Genomic DNA, 25,179 nt, shown 5'->3' with positions numbered 1-25,179 from the left:
TAAATGTCTTTCGCGACAATCAGAGAAATAGATAAATAACACCAGGAAACAGCCACGGCTTTTTGAACATCTTACGAAATTGTTTTGGTCATGTTGAGGTCCTGTACGCCTCGTGGAAGTTTTACATCGCTGTGACAATAGTTCTTTTACTGACTGACTGGGGCAGTTCGAACATTTCTCTAACTATCCAATGGTATTGTCTAAATACGTCTATTGCAAGTACGAAACAGTTTACCATTGGAAGGACTTGGGCAGCACGTACACTCATGGCACTAGTGGAGCTATCGTTCATACTCAGCGAAATAGCAGGTTGTTGTGGGGCTGTCAGTATTAGCATATAGTAAAGCATGCAAAATGAAATTTTGTGTACTTCCCACGAGTTATAACGGTGATTACAAGAATTGACATTCACTCTATATTGGAATATATAACTCCCAGAGTAAAGACGGATCTGTATTTAGACCTGTACTTGCAACTCATAGTGGGAGGACACGAACCCACAAAGTGCGAAAGCCGATTCTTCATTGTACAATTTGCACACAAAAATGTTAAGTCCAGTGATGTACGGATGCGCAAAGAGAATTGCTGGAAGTGGCGTAAAATCATTCTTCATCCCCAGAATCACAGTGCTTCCGACCGCAAGATGCAGCATGGGAATTTTGCACGATATTTTAACTGCATAACAGAAATAACAATGTATTCCTTTTAAGATTTGTTTGTACAAACATGATTTTAATCATGGAAGACAGAATGAAAAACAGTTGCTAATATAACATGTGAGCAATATAATTGTGACAGCCAGAACAGGACTTTAAAACATGTGTAAACTGTACACAAAAGTGGTTTTACTGACGCTCTCGTCTGTGGTACTCGCTATATACAGACACGGAGCTAAGGTAGCTGATTGCAATATTGATCAGGCTGCCTTACAAGTTGCAGTTGGTTTAATTGGATGGTCGACCTGGCCGAAAACAACCAAACAACCGATCCACATTACGTTAATGTCGGATGAGTATCCTGTCTGGAGCCGTGTGATAAGGTTGAAAACAAGGACAGGTAGGTTTGAATTGTTACATCTGTGCCGGGTGTCCGTCCACAACCAAAACAGTTCTTGTCGTGGTTTCTAAGTAGCAATACAAAACCAACGTAAGTCTGAACAAGCAAGGACACATGCTTTCACACCGCGTGTAAGTGAGTTACCGTCAAGCTACTGGAAGCTGTCGCATCCGTATAGCTCAATCTGACTCCCTAGACATACGTACTACCAACATAGGATTCATAGACAGGGTTCTCTAGAACTGCATCGGTATTGAGTGACGTTAGACCTGTCGGTACGGGAGCGTTCGGCCCAAAGAAAATGATTGTACTAGTGACGTCGCCATCATCAGTTGGGGGATTCAAAAGAGGTGTGTACGTTTCCGAATCCGGCGTCATCGGACAGTCGTTCCCCCTTATCTCGGGGCTGAAGTTGTATTGCTCGTACATGATGTCGTCAACAGCGCCCACGTGAGATCGGGCCGCCCCTTCGTTGTAGAGAAGCATACTTCCCGGGCTATTCTCCGCCCCTTCACTCACCTCCGACAACTTTCGGACCTGTGGTGTGAGGCGCCTGTGGAAAGGGGGTCTGATGCGCGAGTGTTGAACGCCATAGATGAGAGGGAGACTAGGGGGTGGCGAACGATAGGGGACCATCATCGACGTCATGGGATGTTTCCTGAAACATTGAGGGGTATATTTATTCCTGAGATTTTCTGTTTAAACGCTGAGTTTGTAGAGACAGTGTTCGCTGTTGTTTATCGCCGAACCCTGGAATGGCTGTTTCCATTTTATACTCGAGTCTAGAGCAAACAATCCACAGACCGATATTATGACCAACGTTCACGCCGTTGGAGGAGTACTGGGGAGGGTGGGTGGGTGGGTGTCAGGGGTACTTGGACTAACCTTTTATCATCATTGTCTTTCTCTACATAATATATTTTTAGTTTAATCTGGAAATAACCTGAGTCAGAACCAAGATGATATTTTATATATTGACGCATGTCAGGTTGCGGGGATGTGACTGGACCCGTGCCCAGTCGACCTTTGTTGTAATTCTATCAAGAGTGAGTGAGTGAGTATGGCTTTACGCCGCTTTTAGTAATATTCCATCAATATCAATATCCATCCCCACGGCGGGAACACCAGAAATGGCTTCACACATTGCACCCATGTGGGGAATCGAACCCCTGTCTTCGGCGTTACGAGCGAACGCTTTAATCACTCGGCTACCCGACCGCCCATCTATCAAGAAGCATCAAAGCGTATGGGAATGTGAACCTCTAATCCCATACTGATGACGTCAAGCCGGCAACAAACAGGGTTTAGTGGAGCAGGATTTTGCTTGGTCGCTGAATTTCATTCTGTTTTGTCATGACAGATTCTCATCATGGGAACGTTCTAACCTGAACTTGACAACTGCGACACCAACAGCGAGGACAATGACGACACATACGACGTATATAATGACGATGACGTGAGCTGGCGCTGTAACATAGACATAAACAATGAACAGTGGAAGGCACAACAAAATCACTCGACATGAAACTTTGAAAAAGGCATGGTTGAGTTGAGGGACGTTTGTTTAATAGTGTTGGATATTAATCTAAAAGCACTCAGTCTTGCAGTTATTACTGGTACACTGTGATGTCTCTACCCTACATAGTATACGTCTGTATTTATATAAAGTATGGAAACTGAGACCCAACACTATTAACCCAAAGCACTTAACCCTTCAGTTATCACTGGTACACAGTAAGGCTCATCATTTAAAACCAACAATTAATAAATGCAATTTGTTGTTTATATAATATTGTATTACAAATTTCATACCTGTGCCTACTAAACTGCTATATATTCTTACTCAGCTATTATATATCACCAAGAAAGTATGTATCATGGGCCCAAGGCCTCTTTATTTAATAAAATCTGTCTGTCTGTCGGTCTGTCTGTTTAAGGCAGCATTACACCTAATTTCGCTGCAAAGCGAATTATCCCGCCTTCGTCGTCCGGATCTCGTTCATCCCAGGAATACTGAAGCCTGCTCGGATGTGTTTATAACCAATACGCTGCTTGATCTTGTAAAATATATTGTAAAAAACATAAATATGAAAAGATCATTGGGCACAATAGACTATGTTTCACTACAACAGGTTCAGTATATTTTAGCCGCCATGACTGAAACTGTCGTTCGAGTACCACGTGATAACAGTGATTGCCCCGATGTTTGTCAGATAATTCTGCAACTTACTTATTGAGTCATGTCCACTTGAACTAGCAGCTGTAGAAAAGAGAATTTGTTGTTACAAATTTATAAAAATCTAGACAAAACACGCACGCACGCACGCACAAACACACACATGCGAGCACGCACGCACGCACACATTGAACTTTTGTCAGTAATGATGACCTAAAGTCCTGCAACACTGCCAAACATTTTAAATCTCCAGCGTTTCATGTTCCGTTCAGGCACGTGTTCTCGGGGTTCAGTGTTCTCGGGGAACTGTCACAAGTAAGCAATGCTGGCCAATGCAAGCCACACAAACAAGGACATATGTTGCAAGTGCGAGTGTTATTGAAACTGTCATAGATCTAGGTCAGATGCAATGTATAGCACACAGGCATTGCATCAGCATTGAGCTTGCTGTCTTATGGGAGCGAGCGTATAACGCCACTTCAACTCACAAGCTATTTCAAAGAGTTATCTCCCTTTAAACACGACTCTCTGCAAATTCACTATTGCCAGGCAGAACACAGATGCAGATGAACCATAACCTAACTGTTTGAAGGCTTTTGGGGGTTGGGGGTGGAGGGGATGGAGTGGTAAATGAAGTAAGAGTGGGATGGGTGTGGATGTGCATGCAGGAGACGCCATCAACGGGAACGCAGTGTAAGCAAATGCCACTGGAGGGGAAGTATCTGCCGGGGTGGATAGTGATAACGAACGTGTCGGTGGTGATTGGGAGTGATGCGATGTGTGTCGATGAAGGCTGACGTGGTGGATAGTGATGAAGAGGGTGTCGGTGGTGATTGGGAGTGATGCGATGTGTGTCGATGAAGGCTGACGTGGTGGATAGTGATGAAGAGGGTGTCGGTGGTGATTGGGAGTGATGCGATGTGTGTTGATGAAGGCTGACGTGGTGGATAGTGATGAAGAGGGTGTCGGTGGTGATTGGGAGTGATGCGATGTGTGTTGATGAAGGCTGACGTGGTGGATAGTGATGAAGAACGTGTCGGTGGTGATTGGGAGTGATGCGATGTGTGTTGATGAAGGCTGACGTGGTGGATAGTGATGAAGAAGGTGTCGGTGGTGATTGGGAGTGATGCGATGTGTGTTGATGAAGGCTGACGTGGTGGATAGTGATGAAGAAGGTGTCGGTGGTGATTGGGAGTGATGCGATGTGTGTTGATGAAGGCTGACGTGGTGGATAGTGATGAAGAAGGTGTCGGTGGTGATTGGGAGTGATGCGATGTGTGTTGATGAAGGCTGACGTGGTGGATAGTGATGAAGAACGTGTCGGTGTTGATTGGAAGTGGATAGTGATAACGTGCGGTGGTGAATAAGCTAATATACTCACAGGAATTGGAGATACCGGTAACGATTGTCGTCATTGTTTTATCTGTCAAATATACGAATAAACTTATGCACACATGTTATATACATACACGTCAATCATCGAACGAGAAGTAGGAACAGTCATGTTGGCCCATACTATTTCAAACATTTCTATGTGTGTGCCGTGGTTGTACACTTACATCGAGTCATGTACGTACGGTACGTACTCTATGCATATATAACCGGACGTCACGCTACAGCATTTCACACATCAATCAGTTGTAATACATGCCCCAAAGGAACATAATGTTTTGCCTTTATTCGCGAGTGTTCTGCATAATTGAACTACTTCAAGGAAAAATGGTAAGTTTACAATGTAATTGCATCATATGTAGTATACCTTCATCGACCAAGTGCCCCTGTGTCTCTTGCTGTCTGTTTCACACCATAATCGACACAGCAAAGATTTACACAGAGAACGGCGAACGTTTTGCGAAATTGACACATCTCTTCCGGCACAAAGTAATATCAGTGACGGCTCTGATTGGGGGAATTTCATATAAACGTTTATGGACGGATATTTCACTTTTAAGAAATGAGATGATGTTTTACCTTATGTATTATGTCATAAACCGTGTTGGTTGCTTGTCCTGTTAAATCACTCACAATATGATCTTGTTCAAACTCATTTGACGTAAAGGGAATATATAGACCACTGTCAGGGTCATGTCGACCGCATCGTTGTCGAATGTTGTTTCGGTTTCAGTTATGTTGGAGATTTGCGCCATATTTCCGGTGTCTGACATTTTTCAGTCTACGTGATTTTGAGTGAATGCTTTTACCGAGTGCGTTGTCCGAAAACATTCTCAACAATCATTTGTTACTTGTTGTCCTTACTTCATTTGTACTTAGTATCTGCCGTATGATAATAACTAAGCAGATTTATAACAACTCTGAATGCGCTTGTGGATACCACAATGAAGATATCGTTCGATATCTTTTTACATGTAAGTTATACACAGTAACACCAGTACTACTGTTAGAAAATATTTATATGTGAATGGCCACAGGCTCCAAACTGTGTTATGTGAAATACCTCCAGCTACCAACAAAGTCAATACGAACATAATAGAGTACCTGCATCAATACATCTTTAAGACTAAACGAGTTGATAAATTATTCCAGACCAATATATGTACACAATTAATGAAATCTAACTGCAAGCTCAAGGTTCATAAATTCGTTCAAGGCACATGATTTTATATGATTTGATTTGTGTGTTTTGTGTATCCAGTTCTTGTGTATATTGTTTATATGATATATGTACTGGTGATGTAGTGATACAAGCAAAGTTTTACTTATTTACCAAACCAGATTATTTGATAATGAAAATAAAACCAACTAAGCAGATGAATTCTATCAGTTATTGAAAGATTAAGCGTTTCAGTTAAAACAGTGTGGTCATAGACACTTACCATTGGCGTTAGTGCTCTGGAAGCATATGTAGTGATGCAGCTCTCCACAGTCTGATGAGTTTATGCTGGCAACGTCGGGAGTGTTCGGGTATAATACCGAGCATCGACCTTCGGCTGTGAATAGTGAAACAATACGAATTGTAGAATGGTTAACTCACTTTTCATTTTATGTGTCAGGGTGTCAGGGTACTAGGCGGAGCATTGACCACCAGCTGTGGATGGTGTAAAATGAATACTGTAGTATGGATTGATCGCTTTCATTTTCATTTGAATGTTATGACCATGTATTGTACGTAATCGGATTATAATGTACTGCAAGTCAATGCTGTCGTGTACTTTGTCATCCTAGTCCAATTCGTGGAAACATTTAACTCCTTTAACAAAGGGTTTACACCAAGTTCCATCTTTACCTTCAAGTTTGGTGCCATTTCTGCCTAGCCATACTGCCTTGCCAAGCTGTTTGGCTACAAGCAGGAAGGATGTCTGAAATGTTGACTGTCTCAGGTCTGTAAGGTGTATCGAGGTGCCGTTCCTGGTTTGACAATCTAGTTCTGCCACGGACATGTTCGCCCTGGTCCGTGACAGTTGGAAGCTGGATGACGCGATTTCTATTGATAGGTAAAAGGCAGTCATTGGAAAATGGTTTCATTTCATTTCAAGTGATGACAACTGGATGCTCTATAATGATGTTAGGAAATCACCATGGATATTAGATACGTACTGCACATGTCTCTTACTGTATCCTATTTTGTTTGAGTGGCATTCTAGAAGTTGGTGGTATAGAGATGACAACTTTATGGATGATCGACTTCTTCATTTTCAACATAGGGACGTTTCGGTATCTTATACCGTTTCCAAGCAAGGTTAGACATATCTATACCGAAACGTCGCTTTTGTGAAAATAATGGAGCTGATTATCCATCATATTGTCATTTCTACTGTATCTTAGTTCTTACTTGATGGGAACTATAGTTTTCAGATATTCGTTCCGTCAGACGTTCAGAAATAGCAGTCAATGTATGCAACGAACACAATATTTAGGGTTATTAACTAGTGTAAAAAATTAAACCTTATTACAGGAATATGAAAATTGCTTTTGTCATATTTTGTCTCAGAACATTGTACGATAAGGTCAATTAAGTTTCAGACCAAGACTCCAGAACACGTGACAAGTTGCACAAACTGAAGCAATGTCACGTGGTTACTGAGTATTCAGCGGTTCTTAAAGAGTTCCCATCTCTGACATAACGTTTCATAGGATACGTATATATATATATACCATACCAAGATTGCTGGACAGTTAAAATCCGTCAATTGGGGTAAAAGAGCACCCATACACATTCTGACATAATTGTTCACATTCTGAATGGTTTACGTTTGAGATTCAGCTTCCGCCTTCAATGAATCATCAACCTTTAGTCCCTAAGTTTTTTAGTAAGAAAACCTGACATGTATCTGTCATTCTGCACTGTACGTTCATACTCCTGGTGCGGAAGATTAAATGCAGTATTGTGATAGAAGCGGGTGGTTCTTAACTGCTAAAGTGTACATGCATAACATTGATAAACGATGAGCCTGCAAAATGTTCAGTTATGTATAACACTAGCCTATGTCGGTTATAAGTAATACGTTTTAACGAAATTGTGAAAGCACAATCATGATATTATGAAGTCTCAAGTACTTCAGTTGCGGATATGGTCTGCTGAATAAAAACAGAATGATCGTTGGCTGTGTATAACCCAAGATCACGATGTTGCTGACATACAGCGGATCACAATAAAATTATACCGGGATTCGTCGTGGTTACAAAACATATATCCATCGATCGTTATGTTATAACAATGTTATATATGCCATGGATTATCTTCTCATTACAAACAGCGAGTCAGGTTTAATTTAAGCAGCAATGGTACTTACCAATCTTTGACATCATCACCATGGAAACGCAGTGAACTAGAACACATAGAAGCAAAACGATACTCCCACGAGCCATTGAGAAGAGCGTGTGTTATTTTGAAAAAACCCTGCGTAATAGCTAAGAAACTTTTTGTTGAGTAAGTTTGCTATTTCCGGCTGGAAACGTATCCCTGTATCTATAATTTCAGATGGTTTTCCTTGAGATTCATTCTCCTGCATGATTCATTAAGTGATATAGTAGCTATGTTTAGTCAATGGCCACTTGCTGAATAACTTTTGTATGGGGGCACGTGGATCAACCTGCAATCTGCATCCGGGACACAGGGAAGGATTTGTATCGAAACCAAATAGGTGAACGTTGTACTGTCGAGTCACGCTTTTAGTAACCCGACCCATACATGTCCATTAAATGTCATAACGTTTCCTAGCTAACACTGGTTGTTAATAAAACACTGATTGAGCGAGTGCATGGAAAGAGTAACTGAGTTTCACAATATTCTATGACGGTGTGTCCGCTTGGAGGACTTCCCGAGGTTCAACACGGCGTCGAAACCCACCAGCAAGAATGTAGTGCTAATTGTTTGATAGGCTTTCTAGAAAGTCTGAGTTAACCATAAAGTATACGACTTTATGGATAACAATTGTTTGTTTATTGCATAGGACGACATGTAGATTCTTACTCCGTTTTCGTGCTTTCAGGCGAAGTTGTTACCCATAAAGTCGCCGGATCTATTAAGGCAATAGTATTGGTAAGGCTATACAACCTAACCTGGGGAACCGACATTCCAGACAACGATCACAGTTTCCTTTTGTTCAAAAGAGACGTAACTCCTATTGTTTTAATATTTTCTCTGAATGACTCTGCAATTGAAATTTCACATTTTAACCATGCGTGATTTGTATTCAGACATTTGATTGTCATTTGCGAACATTTACATTCAATGAGGTCATTTATCGTTGGATCATGGGGACGTTTTGTCTAAACATGCACAGACACGCGTGCAATATTCACAAGACCATTTTGAGATTACATAACAACTAATTATTTCCGTCAAGTGATGTTGCTTTCTGTAACATTTCAGAAACTTGATTTGATTTTCTTCCTCGAATTTATCTTCCCAACACTTGTTATTGACATGATTTAACGGGCATTTGTGAAAACACATATGTTTGACTAAATGACACGAAACGCTGGTGAGAGAGTTCGGTTTCTGTGATATCACACCATCTCAGCTCAATGTGTAAAACAGTCCCAAGTGATAAAAGTCTCAGACGTTTGTCAGTCACGGTGGTGAAACCTGCGAGTACAGGTATGGGTCCTGATAAACCTTTACACACAAGGTGAGCGGACCTGGATTCGAACCCACAGTGATAGGTGTGCCCGAGGGAAACAGCTCCGTACAACGCCTTCATTTCGACCAGTTGTGCGAATTTGCTTGTCAAACTTCACAGCATTCTAATTAATTTTGATAAATAATGTTGTTACGAATTTCAAGAAGGTCGGGTCAGTGTGGTTGCCTAGTGGATAAAGCGTTCGCTCGTGCCCCCAAAGGCCCGGGTTCGATTCCCCACATGGGTACAATACGTGAAGCCCATTTCCTGTCCCCCCAACGTGACATTGTTGGAATATTGTCATAAACGGCATAAAACTAAATTCACTCACTAACGTACAAGGAAGTGTTGTTGCCACACAAATATCGCAACAGATATGACACTATTCTACTCCCATTATTCCCCACTTCAGATGCTGACAGGCACGACACGGAGGCCGAAACCTGTCTATTTCCGGTCCATAGCAATGTTACATTTTACATTTTTAATACTAGTAGGTCATACGGTGTCATGATTAAAACATATGTTCGTAAAACTAATAGAGGTTCACAATGCACTGATAACACAACATGTCTGTATCGTATCAAGCCTTTATTTAATCTATAACCAAATACATACACACATTACAGTGAAACAATGGTTGTGTACCTGGGTTTCCGCAACAAGATCAGCTGGAATAGTTTGACGTGTATGATTAATTTCGTCTTTTCAAACCAGATGCCGATGGAATACATATACTGTAAATCATGAAATTAATGTGAACATTTTATTCAATTCAATTCAAGCTCAATTCAGTTTATTTGGTAAATAACAAGTGTGAACAGAAAATGAACAACATCAAAGATTCAGGGTGTCACATTTTATCATCAACAATAATGATTCCTGAGCTCGCATTAATTTCGTGATATTTTAGATTAGACCCTCGCACTCGCATTAAATTCGAGACGCATCAATTTCATGATTTACAGTAGTTGACTACATGCATGCTGACCCATTGGTCTATAAAAGTCTTACATAGCATTTAAGTGTCAGCATGTATTTTGAGGGTCCACATAATGGACTAGAACCCGCACACTTGAAAATATTGGTCATACCTCAAATTGTTGTAATTTACTGTTGAGCTAATTGCATGTGACAATGTGAATACTTAACAACGTATTAACACGTCTTTAGAAAACACGACAATATGCCCCCTCAAGGCATCCATACATAGTCCTGTATCTGAATGCAGCCATACGGTATATAGTGTTTCAAGTTGTGGTAGTAGTGTTTCAAGTACTGCTATATAGCAAGTACACCATGGGCTGGTATACAGTGTCAGTCCCGGCTTTGTCTTATCACAACACGTCAGTAAGAAGGTACTTGTTGTTGCCATGTCTGGCGCTCGGTATTAAGGGCATGAAATAAGGACAGGTTGGATCGGAGTCAGCATACTACAGGTAGCTAAGTAAGGCGACCATGTTAGAACTGCGGAATAGTGTATTAGCAAGCAAGCACTCGAACACAGACAGTGGCTCGAACAAGCATCAAACACACACACGCGCACAAACTGACACCCGCGCACAAACACGGGAATGGACGTGACTGTGTAAGTGTAATCTTGAGCGGGATGTTAGACCTCAATTTATCCTCGCCCAAACGTACATGTAGATGATAGCATTGAGCGACTGCCATCCTGATCCTCTACACTAGATTATCTACACGGCAATTGCATCCGACACTTCTTCTTCTTCGTCGTCATCAGACTGTTGTGGAGAGACGTGAGGTGCGTGTTGGCCCCCCGGGACAAGCAGGGGGTGAGGGGCGGAGGAGGGGTAGGAGGAGAACATGCACCCGCTGGGATGGACGCCGGTCGTAGCACCCATACTACTGCTACGGCAATAGTTCCTGATCCTGGTTGCAGGTGGCGCCACGCTGGATCTCGACTCATACGGAGTAGACAAGCTGTAGTGCCACCTCGAGCTCGACAGTGATGTTTCCTCAGTCCGAGGGGGCTCCCTCTCGGTCTCCGGTCCCCGGGCAGTGCTGGTCAGGTGGGTGATTCTGTCACAGGAGCATGAGACACGGACCATTATCAAATTGTACTTCTCGTCAACATAAGAGCGATTTTGACGAATTGGCACAGATAACATGAAACTACGTCCTTCAGCGTAAAACATCGACCTCCAGCATTTAGCTGTCCCGTTCTTTGTTGTGAAATTTTGTTCAAAATATGATTTACGCAATCCAGTAAATTAACTGCGAATGAGCCATTTGTTGATAAAGACAGACATTCATGAATGTGTTCAGACACAGTGATGACAGTTAGAGAGAGTGCATGCTAATAACAACACACCTTCTGACAGTACAGAGAGCGACGACACAGATCACTGCTGACACAACACCGCATACCCAACACCGAGAATGACCAGACCTGGGAAAATACAAGTTATTGTAGATTTAACACATATGTTGTAACGTTCCATAATATACATATATATGATTTGCTTACTAATACGATTTCCGTTTATATATATATTAATATGAGAAGCACCTACTGACTATCCACGTGTAACAATGATATAACAACTAAACATTTACACATATTATGTTCTACCTACTACCTTGTACATCACTTGTATAATATCAGTGGCGACGGAAAGTTTTAGCTTCCGACACGTTGATCCATGACACAAAATGCTTGTGTCAGCTCTATGATAAATATGTCTGGATTACGTGAACATGTTGGAATAGAGGACAGGTTCTTATACTTATCGTCGGATTTAGCAGATCTGCTACTTCGTAGACCGGAGCCGTGGATCGTTCATCATAATATCAACCACTTGATTGTTTGTCCAGGTTATATCTATTTAGTGGCGACCTGTATTATGGAACAACAAACGCACAAACAAATCCCCTAAAACGACAAAGCTAAACACTGATTATCTCCAGAGTGTGACAATATGTATTTAATATATCACCTGTTCGGAGTTGAAGAAGTAGAGAAGTTTCAGCAGGTCCTGGTTGTCTTGTGTCGTCGTATTTCTCTGTGGCGTGAAGGTCCCCCCAGGAAAGAGTTGTATCTGTTAACATAACACAATTTAGTGTTTAAATGTAAATTTAAATTTAAATTTAAATGTACATACATTTAATTAACCGTACACGTTCATGCTTGTACCAACTTTATCAAGTCATGAGGTATGTCAATGAGATATAATAGCACCTTCATCACTGGCCTGTGTTGCATTGGCTGGAGAAGTCCTGTTTTCTGTGTGATCCCCAGGGCTTGAGAGGCACAAGGTCGAGTTTCCTGGAAATACGAAATGAGGCTAACTTAATTTCCAAATAATTTACTACCCTTAACTCAGGTATATGTCATAAGCACCACATCACATAGACGGTTAAATTGACATGTGTTTGTCGGTGAATTACGGTTTATATAATGCAAACAAGAAAACACCATCGTGTGGCACTGTTTTTATTTACTTTTAAATTATATTAAAAGATCTTGTCCAAACGGATTCAACGTACCTTTTCTTTTCAAGGTCACATCAACAGCCATGACGGTATCACCCTTTACCATGCAGGTAAAATGTCCAAAGTCGTGTTTGGTCACGGGCCTGATCCTCAACTGCCAGGAATTGCTTATGTTGTCATAAGAGCTCCTGTATCTAGATCTGAAGCTTGTTTTGCCAACAGATACAAGCAGTCCCCGGTTGTCCATCCATATAACCTGTAAAACAAATGTTGACAATGTCATAATGCCAGATGCTGTTGGGGGAATAGTTAGTAAGTACTTGTCCAGGGAGGACCTACCTTGGATGGCTTGCGAACTTTGACGGTACAGTGTAGTTTGGCTGTTCTGCCACACGCTGCGGCAACAGATATGCCTGATATGCTTTCATTAGAAGCGTCTTCACCTGTAACGAGTACGATAGATAAACTGTGTTGAGCTCATACCGTTCCTGAATGCAGCGACCAGCATGTGAACTTCAACGTGCTGGTTTACAATCTTTCTGGGCAAAATAAAGGGACGCTTGATAATATGGCGTACATACTTTACTCTACGAAAGCTGTGCAATTGTTTATTTTCTCTACTTGAAGAATCCCTACCACCTGCTATTAATAGAAACAAACAGTTGTCTGCATGGCATCGCAATCGTCGATCTGTGAATAATCGAGTATGGTTCACACAATCCAGTGCTTTACTTCAGGAGCTTTAGATTGCACAAGAGAGACAGGACGATATGCATTGAAGAGCATGTTGACAAAGAAGGTTGACCAAGACACCATTCAACAACAAATCGTAGTCACCTTTGAGCGTTAATTCAAACCGCTGTACAAGCTTCCTGCTAGCGTTCTTGTAGACACAGTCATAGATCCCTGCATCTGGACGACGTGCAGATATGACGGTCAGTTGAAAATCACCGTGGTTCTCTTGTAATGCATATTTCTGAGTATTCACGAACAGCCTCTTGCCGACAGCTATTGGGACCGGGTTGTACCATCGCTTCCACAATACCTTCATTGGTGAGAAATTATGTTATATATATCAGCATTAATGCTTCGAAGTCAATTCATGCCAAACATGATTAGTATAATAGTGAATAAATCCAAGGGGTAAAAGTAAGAGTCAGATGTGTATAACCTACACGTAGGTCTGTAGTGTCTCCGATCTGCGGCGGAGGGACAGTTGATACAATAACATACATGATATTCAATCGAGTCAGGCATGATCAATCTCAAACAATTTTTTGTCCAGGAAATACACGAGGTCAGTGCAAAGGGATAGCCAGGGTTTTGACTATCATCAGATACAGCTTCCATTTGGTGTAAAGAGCGAAATACCGTAAGAATGAGAAAAACGGATCACTGAAAATCAGTGATGACACCAGGTGTTCCCGTAAAGGGTAAGAATGTTTTGCCCTGACCGGTAGCTCCTGCCACCTGCACAATTTGCCTGAACAATGTCCTCCTGTCACGCGGCCTGTACACAAACCAGACACTCAGGTGATCGACTGTTGTGTAGAATGTTACAGATTTCGCTGCTTGCAAGTGAAGACAAACGGTTTGGAAACAGATTTGTTTTGCAACAAAAATGTTTGTTGAATAAGTACAAATATTTATATGACCAGAGTTCAAAATTTTACTTTTCTGATTAGATTACAGTTTCATTCTGTGTTCTACACAATACCCGTATGCCCGATAAAAGAAAACCTGAACTCATTTCCTCGAGAGAGGTTGTTGCCGCATCAAGATGAAAGTAAGCTCATTCGAAATAACTCTTTATTGTTAACCGACATTTTGACATCTTGTGATATTATTGCGTTACTAAAAACTATCAAACATTTTGATCATACATGACTCTTTCATTATCTTTTGTTTAAATGAACTATTTTAACACGACACGTTCAGTTGTTGAGAGTCACGTGTCCACATCGCAAGACACGATGTTGATACGCTCAGTCTGACTGACTGACTGACTGAGTTTGGTTTTACGCCGCTTTTAGCAATATTCCAGCTACATCACGGCAGGGGACACCAGAAATGGGCTTCACACATTGTACTCATGTGGGGATTCGAACCCGGGTCTTCGACGTGACGAGCCAACGCTTTAACCACTAGGCTACCCCACCCACCCTCGCTCAGTCTGAAAGCTGACGACAACAATGTACAGTTACTTACAGCTTAACAGATGAAATTAGTCGTGAAACAGGCAACAGTTTGCAGATTAGTAAAATAAACAACTTGTGTGACGTATACAATGGTAAAACATCCCTGGCTATTTATACACACCTTCCTGTTACACGGGATATTGCATGTCAAGGTGACGTTGTCTCCCCTGTCGAATGTGATCTGAGTTGTTGAAACTGCAATGTTGTAAATATCATTCATCATGTAGTAAAACGGGTATCCACAGAATGGGTTCAACGGCAGATATAGTTTGGGTGAAAATGCTTAGCAGGGAACGGTGACGTCATCATCAAATGGAAACGGTTATTTCTCTACAACCGGAGCTGGCTGGCCGTACAGTTTACCCCCAAGATAACTTCTTTGAGAGGCAAGATAGTACCCCAAGATAGTCATTATTAATGGTTTCAAGCGAAATAAGTTTCATCTAAATACAATTTTACCCGCATGTTCCTCAACCGTCTTTTGTAAAATATAAGCCCTCTATATATGCAACATTATGTGCACAAATCGATATTTCGTTTCAGTGTGAAGCTTGCATTTAAACATTTCTGTATATGTTGTGCTACTTCAGGGCACGCCCATGCTTTCCTAATTATGAAATTCATGCTATAATATTCTAAGCTCACGTCAATCAAAACAGTGCTGGCTAATCCTCTCATTCTGCCCGGAAGCAGAAGTAGTATACAAACTTGTAAGGATACTTACAATTCCAACGATCCATGTAACATTAACCTCTTTATATATACGTAGTATTGAGTACAACTTACCTAGTTCGTGATATGTGGATTGGATGTCTGCTAGTAGAAAGATAACTATGAACAAACAGCCGCCCGACATGTCAAGTTAATATCGAGAGCTCAAATGAAAGCGAAACGCATGCTTCAACCTCTTCCTTCTATTTCCACAACATGCATATGCATCCAAAATTGCCTGATCATCAAATGAGAGCAGAGTGACGGAACACAGAAAATATCTTGATCCACTTTTAAAGCCACCTATTGTTGAATCCAGTGTTCAGTTTCAACATCATCGCCGGCTTTTCAATTTGCTTTGTGCATCTATTTATCACCACACACACAATAACACAGTTGTATGGCGACAGTTTACAAGTAACCGGTCCCCACATGGGTACAAGTCTATACCAGATAAGCCAGTGATAGACACGATGAGCACCAGTTTCGACAAGCATGCATAGGTGACTGAAAACCCGTTGTAATTCGGATTAACAAGACTCTCCATATCGAGATGGGTTATGCATGGTTGTGAAATAAGTGAAGTGGTATAAGTAAAAAAGTCAGACTCATTACCAGACAACCATCCTATGATTATTTATGTTACAAATAGTTTAGCTTTATATGTGATAAATAGTCTAGCATGTGTATTAACGAGACACGCTGACCTGAGAATACGTTTGACATACACATTAATGAGCTGGAACATATCTGACAGGGTACAATATATGGAAGTGGTGTCATCCTGTCCTGGGCAAGTACCTAAAGTACCTGAAACATCAATGACGTCCCTTCTTAGAACATTATAGATAATATTATCGATATATGTATAATGTCAGCTAGCGGGGTATGACGGCACTCTCCATCTTGACACAGTCTGGACACCTTCCATACACATTATCAAAACGCTACTGTTAGGGAATTAACTCGCTTGGAAAGAGGTACCAGTATAGCAAACCACACACAACACAAGACCTTGGTGAATAAAATACCCAGACTTGGGCCTCCTTGGGTGTGCCCCACCATCCCCCTGAAAAATAACTGATAATAATGAAAGTCATAAAACCCTTTCCCGGATGCCGTTGTACACAACAACCTTTTTTTAAACAGGGGAAACACGAATCCAAAGACCTTGGCCTTGTTGTGTTCAAAAACAATTATAATTTAAAGCCTTATACATATATAATAGCTTTCGTGTTAGTTGCAATTCATTCTTTATGGCTTTACGCTTCATTTACGCCTCACTTTGAAGATCTGGTGACAAGCACAGTTGAACCATGGACGATGTCTGACTGTCCAGACAATGACTGTACATGCATGTACGCATTGGCAATACCCGTTACCCTCCGTGAGGAAACATGAGAATTGTTGTTATTGTAACATAAAGACCGTATAGAGGAAAGTGAGTCAGTGGTGGTCATGTGATTGACAGGACACTTACAGTAAGTGGACTGAGTGCGCTGTGTTTGTATGTTACATATGTCGAAGTTTGGACGCTCAGACTGTGACAAAACGTGACTGCTCTGTGAATCTGTACCATGTATCATGATACTCGTAGTGTACCTGCACGTGTGTCTCGTGTGCGCCGCAGTTCTCCAACAATCTGCAGGGAAAGGTAGGTAATCACCTGATTTTATTACTTGGCGAGCAGAATCATATATGAAGCATCATTTACTTTTTCATACATTTTGACTTATAAAAATATCAATTTCTCACAAAATTAAAGAAATATATTAAATTACTTATTATAGAATAATTAGTATATTATTCTTTTTTAATGAGTAGCTGAAGAGACATGAAGTTAAAAGGTACAAGCTGTTGATTGTTATTGTTTACTAAACATGTACTGTGAAGCAATAATTTGTTCTTTAAGATGATCTTTATCTGTGTATGTCGTAGCCCCAGTTGAGCTATCAGCAGACCATGGTTTCATATCATTGAATTGCCTTTGTTGTGATCCACATCCTTTCAACTCCATTCTTGTGCTTGTACGAACGGGTTTGCTGTATGAAGCTGTTCATTGAGCATATACACAAAGAGAAAATTAGACATTTGTTCACAGTCGCACCAAGTATAATGAACGCTTGTCCAAACCTCATTTCCCCTCAGCTCACGCGAGTTGACAGTGAGACGTCTCCCCTATGCATACAAAAGCCATTGATGTTGTGAAAATTAGGCAACACTCGCTTTGATCATGTAATGTAACAACAATATATTGACGTCGTTGCTGTCTAATAAATGAGGCAATGCATAGCGCATTCAACTCGGATTAAGTGATAACGTGGAGAGTAGGGATGGTTGGCGATTTTATATTGAAGAATTTAGTCTGTTTGTATGTGTTTAGTACTTACTTTGAACGTGTCAGTTTCAATCACAAGTGTCAAGCCACGCTCCACCACGGTTTGATAATGACCAAACATTAACCGCAGTTAGGATACTTTGGCTTAATGCTACTTGGCAATGACAGGTTTTGAACGTGTCAGCTTAAAATCGGAGGATGCTGGACAAATCACCCTGGCCTTACATATTAACCACTGTTGTCAAATTCACTAGCTTCCTGACTGAGCAACTGGCATACCTGGGGAACACTGGGGCATTCGGACCCTATTAAATGTCTGCGATTTCTCAGTTTGCGATTTCTAACACAGGTGCACCTCTGGAAGACTTGGGAGCCCTTTACACGTGTGCAGTACCAGAAAAACAGAAGCGTGAACCTCACTTGTAGCTTCCCTTCAAGTGACGATGTAACAGTAAGACTTTCACTACTCTTAGACTGGCAATGCTCACGATGCGATATTTATCCTATTCCTTTTCAATGACAACACATAACAAGAAACAGCTTCAAGCTGATGACCATTATTGCAGTTCTAGTTTGTTGGAAGTTAAATTGTATCACTGTAGGAAATAAGCATATTGTTATAATGACATGTTCATGATAATGATAATTTATAATATCTGCTGCAAGCTTGACAGTCGATGTCAACATAGTAAGCATGAATGGTGCGGTAATTCACCAGGTAATGTGGAGAAAGACGGGGTTACAGATTCCCATCGCCGTCAGCGGTAGGGTGATTTCTCACCCCGACAAGTACCAGATCGAGGAAGACACAAAGCAAGGCTGGTCCAGTCTCATCATTGATGCTACCAGGGTGACGGACGCGGGGTACTACACCTGTTATTGGTTGCTGAACAGGACGGTGGTGAACTCGACAAAGTTCACGCTGGTCAGAAAAGGTGAACATGATGCTGTCAATGTGCCATGTACTTAACTGTTTGGTGGTCTATCTTACTTGTTTCGTGTAAGGTGCAAATATGCTTTAGAAGAGAAAGTAATGAATAAACCGTTATTGCTCTATTCTTCACCAATCTACCCTCATCCCCAAAGAACTCCATTACCCCTCTAGATCTGTTCCCGAAGTGCACAGCATACTTGAGGATTGTCTTCGCTTGTGTTTATAGGCTACATTTACGCATTTATTTTTTAATGTAACCTCGCATGTCACTGTAAATGAGATACTCGTGTACATCGTACGTTTTAACAATTATTTCGATTTTATCAATAGTTGCGGTGGGGTAGTCTAATAGTGAAAGCATTCGCTCGTCACGCTGAAGACCCGGGTTCAATTCCCCACATGGGTACCATGTGTGAAGCCCATTTCTGGTGATACCTGCGATATTGCTGTAATATTGCTAAAAGCGACGTAAAACCATAATCACTCACTCACTCGCTCTAATTGATAGTTCTATACCATATATCCGTAAAATGTTACTTATGTTTTTCTACTTGCAGATAAACATTTCACACTCATTCGAACTTCAGAAAAGACAGTAAAGGCTTCTATAGGCGATGATGTCGAACTTCCCTGTATTGTCCAACGAAAGCATAAGTATAAGGTTAGAACAGAATACTGTTGAGTGTAGCATATTTGGTTCTGGCTGTGCATCACTATGAATGGTAAGAAGCTATTGCAGCTATTGAAAGCTACTGAAAGCTATTGAAGCTTCAAGCAATATTTTAAAATACACATAAAAAACACTTAATAGGAAGACAAATAACACCATTATTAACTATTTTGTCATTATTAGATACTAGGCCGAGGCATAGTATAGTAATCGTTAATTGACAGTTTCCTATCAAGCAATGTCGTGATTTCAACAGGCGGTCATGTTCGTCGTCCATGGTCAATTACGCTTGTCATATTTCCGCCTCTTCAGTATAGTCGGGCAAAGGTTACACTGTTGAGGTGATGTTCGTGATTCGCCTAGCACATGCAACTGACTTGTACAAGGTTAACACAGTATGGGAAAATCACCACTGGATGGCCTGTTCATATATTGTTTGATAGAATGGCTGTAGAGACTGGCTAAATATAATCACCTTATCTCCGGTTCGTGATGAGATAGATCCGTAGACGAATCTGCTCAGGAAAACAAACGTTTAATAAGTGGTTATTAAAGACCAGGATATTGTTACCAGGACAACGACTATTAAAGCTCATTTGACACAAAAAAAACATACAATTCAAAAATCGTGTGTTACACATGTAATGAATTTGTCTGGTCAGCTTTTATTCAGTGGTAATAAGGTATTGGTTTCAGTTCCATCTTGTTTAGCGTGGCGTTACAACGTTCGTCCCTCATGCCTGTTAGCATTCAAAAATAGTGCAATACCTATCCAATGTATTATGCATTACATGTACTAACCCCTCAGATGTTTGACTGTTACTGAAAACGACGTAATACCAACTCAGTCACTTCATCGATTGACAAACGTCAGGACCCGTGAAGGGTCGGGTTAGAATGAACCTTTAGTAACCCATGCTTGTCGTAAGAGGCGACTAACGGGATCGGGTGGTCAGGCTCGCTGACTTGGTTGACACATGTCATCGGTTCCCAAATGGGCAGATCCATGCTCATGATGTTGATCACTGGATCGTCTGGTCCAGACTCGACTATATACGGACCGCCGCCATATAGCTGGAATATTGCAGAGTGCGGCGTAAAACTAAACTCATTCACTCACTCACTCACAAACGTCAGTTTCTAGTATAATTATATTTCCTGAACGGCAACCACTCTGACACATTCTATGACATGTTCTGTATAGGAGACGTATTTTGCAGGTTCTGTGGCTTGACCCCAGCAATCGTGTGGTCACATTCGGGTCACGGAGTCTCAGGAAACGGTACACAGTCAGTTCCAGGGGACACAGGAGAAACTGGACACTGAAGATAACAAATGTCAATAAAAATGATTTTGGCACATTCACGTGTCTTGTCAACACAGACCCTATACTCTCAAGTACGGTTGGGTTGTCCAGAAAAGGTTTGTACACTAACTTCCTGCTTTTCATCTCGTAAAGGTAACCTATGGTGAGGCGTGGCGGTTCCTGCTTGATGTTTGTGCCGCTTACATAGTGTACATAGTGATGATTTCTGAGAAGGGTTATGGTGGCACAATGACTGAAAGTTATTTCGTTGTCCTTAATTCCGAGCACCCGACATGGAAATTACAATAATATTAGGCAGTTGGTACCATGGAGTCGTTGATCGAGCAGCCTCAAATCAAACGAATTGGTACAGAGCACCGGATCTTGGTCCAACACAAAAGGTCATTCCATTCAATTCCATATTACCACAATCAAGCCGCGAATAAAACAACATTTATAACATTATTTAGAAGATATGGGACATACTGTACAATGGCACATTTAAATCACCAAGGTTTGAGTAGTGAGATAGGAATCTAGATCCAGGTGTTCAGAATGTTCTGAATCTGACTCAGCTACTTGGGTGTGGTCGTAACCGACAGGGTTTGGACACTTTTATCTATCCTTACGGCCACTCCTTCACCCACTCACCCACCCATTCACTCACTCATTGACATTCCCATTGTACTGTTACAGGATACCCCCCGCCACGGCATACTACCACTTCTACTCAGACCACCACGACACAGCGACATGACAGCCACTCCAATGTAACAAACGATATATGTGGAAACAACACATCCATCTGTAGAACAGGTTTGATAAATACTGAATCATTTAGAAACACATAAGCAGATTTTCATGTTATTACATTTTAAGTAGAAGCGTCCATCTGGTTAATGTTTCGCTAGATGTTGTGTCGTCGCCATGGTAGTGATTGTAACTGTCAAATAAAGTGTCAGCGTTTAAATAAATATTTTATGAAATACTTGTTTACATTTAAAAGGAAAGTATACAAAGTTAACCATATAAACCACATTAAAAGCAGAATTATCATCGACATATGGGTATAATGTTCAGCATTTCCACGAATAACAGTAAATATTTGATTGACATTGCTCTGTGACAGTTTCAGACTCATCGGATGTCATTGGGACCAATGGTGTTCCTAAACTTGCGGCTGTCCATAAAGCTAAACCAGGGCAAAGCTGGGGTAAGAATACATTTTAGTACCTTTAACGGCAATGTAGTGTTTGGGTAAGAGTAAATGTTGGTACCTTAACGGCAGTGTAGTGTTTGGGTAAAGAATAAATGTTGGTACCTTAACGGCAGTGTAGTGTTGGGGTAAGAGTAAATGTTGGTACCTTAACGGCAGTGTAGTGTTGGGGTAAGAATAAATGTTGGTACCTTAACGGCAGTGTAGTGTTGGGGTAAGAGTAAATGTTGGTACCTTAACGGCAGTGTAGTGTTTGGGTAAGAGTAAAAGTTGGTACCTTAACGGCAGTGTAGTGTTGGGGTAAGAATAAATGTTGGTACCTTAACGGCAGTGTAGTGTTGGGGTAAGAATAAATGTTGGTACCTTAACGGCAGTGTAGTGTTGGGGTAAGAATAAATGTTGGTACCTTAACGGCAGTGTAGTGTTTGGGTAAGAGTAAAAGTTGGAACCTTAACGGCAGTGTAGTGTTGGGGTAAGAATAAATGTTGGTACCTTAACGGCAGTGTAGTGTTGGGGTAAGAATAAATGTTGGTACCTTAACGGCAGTGTAGTGTTGGGGTAAGAATAAATGTTGGTACCTTAACGGCAGTGTAGTGTTTGGGTAAGTGTAAATGTTGGTACCTTAACGGCAGTGTAGTGTTGGGGTAAGTGTAAATGTTGGTACTTTAACGGCAGTGTAGTGTTGGGGTAAGAATAAATGTTGATACCTTAACGGCAGTGTAGTGTTTGGGTAAGAGTAAATGTTGGTACCTTAAAGGCAGTGTAGTGTTGGGGTAAGAATAAATGTTGGTACCTTAACGGCAGTGTAGTGTTTGGTAAAGTGGCATTAGCTGGACATCCGTGCTCTTTTTGTCAACACCACGGCCTCATTTCACAAAGCACTATGGTGATCGTAAGTCACTAAGGTAACCTTAGTGCAACGTTAAAGAATGGTAGTTAAGTTTAACTGTAGTAAAGGTTGCTTCGTGAAAGGAGCCCCAGGTGTCTTCGTTATATTTCTTGATCTGTGTCGGCAGACTTGTTGATCTTTCACACTGACGTTTTATGCTGTAATAAGCTATGAAGCTTAATTTTCTGAAATGTTGAAAAATATTATACAGTTTTCTTCTTATTTCAAATTGCAGACCGTTTGATTCTGGGGACAAGCATTGGCGTTTGCGGCTTTGTTTTGTTTGTAGGACTAGCCAGTGGATGTTTCTTGGTGGACAGGTAATACTGAAGTATGCAGTCGATAACATTGTTGGGTGTGCACAGGTTTTATTGCCTTGGGTAGTCAGTACGATTGTGGACAGGTAGTGGGTATTTAATGACAGTGTTGGATGTTGACAGGCAATAATTCACTGGGAAGTCAAAGAAATAGGTGGATGTGGACGGGAAATCTTGCAGTGGGTAGTCAATATCAATTTGAGCGAGGACAGGCACTTGTGTAGAGTGTCATCAAATAGTTAAATGTTGGCAGGTTATACGCCTGTGTGATATCAATTAAATGGACCCGTAGTTTTGTAATGTGAACACAATAACACGGTTGGATGTGGAAAGGAAATATTGTCTTTTGAAGGGAGTGGTGGCAGTAATGCTAAGTGGCACTAATTTATTTTTATTTTTGTTAATTTGATACATTCTACATGAAATTGGCACAGCATGCAGACTCTACCCATAAGAAAAGTGTATTTGCATGACCCGTACATCTAAGTTTACTTGCATGACCCGTACATCTAAGTTTACTTGCATGACCCGTACATCTAAGTTTACTTGCATGACCCGTATATCTAAGTTTACTTGCATGACCCGTACATCTAAGTTTACTTGCATGACCCGTACATCTAAGTTTACTTGCATGACCCGTATATTTAAGTTTACTTGCATGACCCGTACATCTAAGTTTACTTGCATGACCCGTACATCTAAGTTTACTTGCATGACCCGTACATCTGAGTTTACTTGCATGGCCTGTACATCTGCATCTATTCCTGCAGGATACAGAAGATGACGCGGAGGATCATCCAGCAGGAACTGACTTTAGACCATATGCGCATGCGTCGTAGGAGTCGAAGACTCACATCGGAAACACATGTGATCATTGGAAGACAGAACAGTTCCACGAAAGATAACACAATTGACTCGCACAATTCTGGATCTGCTAAAATGTTAAAGCCGAAGGATCAACAGCTGTTTAAAGGCACGTATTGTGAGCCTTGGTCGTCAAGCAGTGATTTAATTCAAGCCATGAATGCTGCGTACACCGACCAGCAGGGTCGGGAAGACATACAACCAAGTTACACGACAAATGTGGAACCGATTGTTGAAGCTGCAGGGAAAGACAGACAGGAACCACCAGGGGGACAACCCGTGTCGGGATGGACAGGCGGATCACGTGGCGGGTGGTATGGAGGAACGACCGTTGATACGTGTAGACGGGGAAGGAGAGTGCGAGGAAGATGATGCCTCGCAGGACATGTGACAACGTATTAGTGCCATTTCCTGCAGGAGTATTTGTCTTTGACCTTAGATTCATGTGGAATATTTAGTTCCAGAGTGATTCCTTACGTAAGAGGAATGACGGAAGTAAGCTCTTAATCATGTATATATTTAATTATCTACGTGGACTGGCTGTAATGTCTTATGAATTATGTGTGGCCAAAACACACGGCTGAGCACGCAATGAAGAGTACATTGTTTCCATGACATGGGTGTAATGCAAAAGCAACCACCTATCTACCTACCTGAGAAACCGTACATCCACCCACCCACCGACTATCTATTCACGTACCTACCTATCGAACTACCTACCTACCTATCGAACTACCTACCCACCCACCCACCTACATAACTACCTGCCCATCCACCCACCCACCCACCTACCTACCTACCTAAACCCACCTACATTTGTACCTACCTACCTACCTACTCACCCACCCACCTACCTACCTACCTACCCACCCACCCATCTACTTTTGTACCTACCTACCTAACTACCCATCCAACCCCCCCCACCTACCTACCTACCTAACCTGCATTTGTACCTACCTACCTAC

At 41.4% G+C, this 25,179-nt stretch overlaps 3 protein-coding genes across 3 annotated transcripts; 1 reads left to right on the top strand and 2 right to left on the bottom strand.

Annotated features, from left to right (window-relative positions):
* Positions 1 to 699: 699 nt before the first annotated feature.
* On the bottom strand, positions 700 to 8,276 carry LOC124257070. Its single transcript, XM_046691048.1, has 7 exons — positions 7,984 to 8,276; positions 6,477 to 6,674; positions 6,067 to 6,180; positions 4,614 to 4,655; positions 3,287 to 3,316; positions 2,442 to 2,523; positions 700 to 1,714 (listed from the first exon to the last, which is right to left on the bottom strand). The coding sequence occupies exons 1-7, from the start codon at positions 8,057 to 8,059 to the stop codon at positions 1,249 to 1,251; spliced, it is 1,008 nt and encodes a 335-aa protein (XP_046547004.1). The 5' UTR covers positions 8,060 to 8,276; the 3' UTR covers positions 700 to 1,248.
* A 2,988-nt stretch (positions 8,277 to 11,264) lies between these two features.
* Positions 11,265 to 15,861, bottom strand: LOC124257077. The gene is made up of 9 exons (XM_046691058.1): positions 15,756 to 15,861; positions 15,091 to 15,164; positions 13,609 to 13,816; positions 13,111 to 13,214; positions 12,826 to 13,027; positions 12,518 to 12,604; positions 12,276 to 12,377; positions 11,651 to 11,728; positions 11,265 to 11,358 (listed from the first exon to the last, which is right to left on the bottom strand). Exons 1-8 carry the CDS (start codon positions 15,823 to 15,825, stop codon positions 11,682 to 11,684), a joined length of 894 nt encoding a protein of 297 aa, XP_046547014.1. The 5' UTR covers positions 15,826 to 15,861; the 3' UTR covers positions 11,265 to 11,358; positions 11,651 to 11,681.
* A 1,433-nt stretch (positions 15,862 to 17,294) lies between these two features.
* Positions 17,295 to 24,988, top strand: LOC124257047. The gene is made up of 9 exons (XM_046691026.1): positions 17,295 to 17,334; positions 18,368 to 18,469; positions 18,737 to 18,953; positions 19,510 to 19,613; positions 20,843 to 21,044; positions 21,625 to 21,744; positions 22,058 to 22,141; positions 23,269 to 23,353; positions 24,121 to 24,988. Exons 3-9 carry the CDS (start codon positions 18,740 to 18,742, stop codon positions 24,584 to 24,586), a joined length of 1,275 nt encoding a protein of 424 aa, XP_046546982.1. The 5' UTR covers positions 17,295 to 17,334; positions 18,368 to 18,469; positions 18,737 to 18,739; the 3' UTR covers positions 24,587 to 24,988.
* Positions 24,989 to 25,179: the final 191 nt, after the last annotated feature.

This window comes from Haliotis rubra, unplaced genomic scaffold, assembly GCF_003918875.1.
Source record: "Haliotis rubra isolate DU_JTF1 unplaced genomic scaffold, ASM391887v1 Scf649, whole genome shotgun sequence".
Classification (NCBI taxonomy): domain Eukaryota; kingdom Metazoa; phylum Mollusca; class Gastropoda; order Lepetellida; family Haliotidae; genus Haliotis; species Haliotis rubra.
Note: the sequence above shows the minus strand (reverse complement) of the source record. Positions and strands in the feature narration are given on the sequence as shown.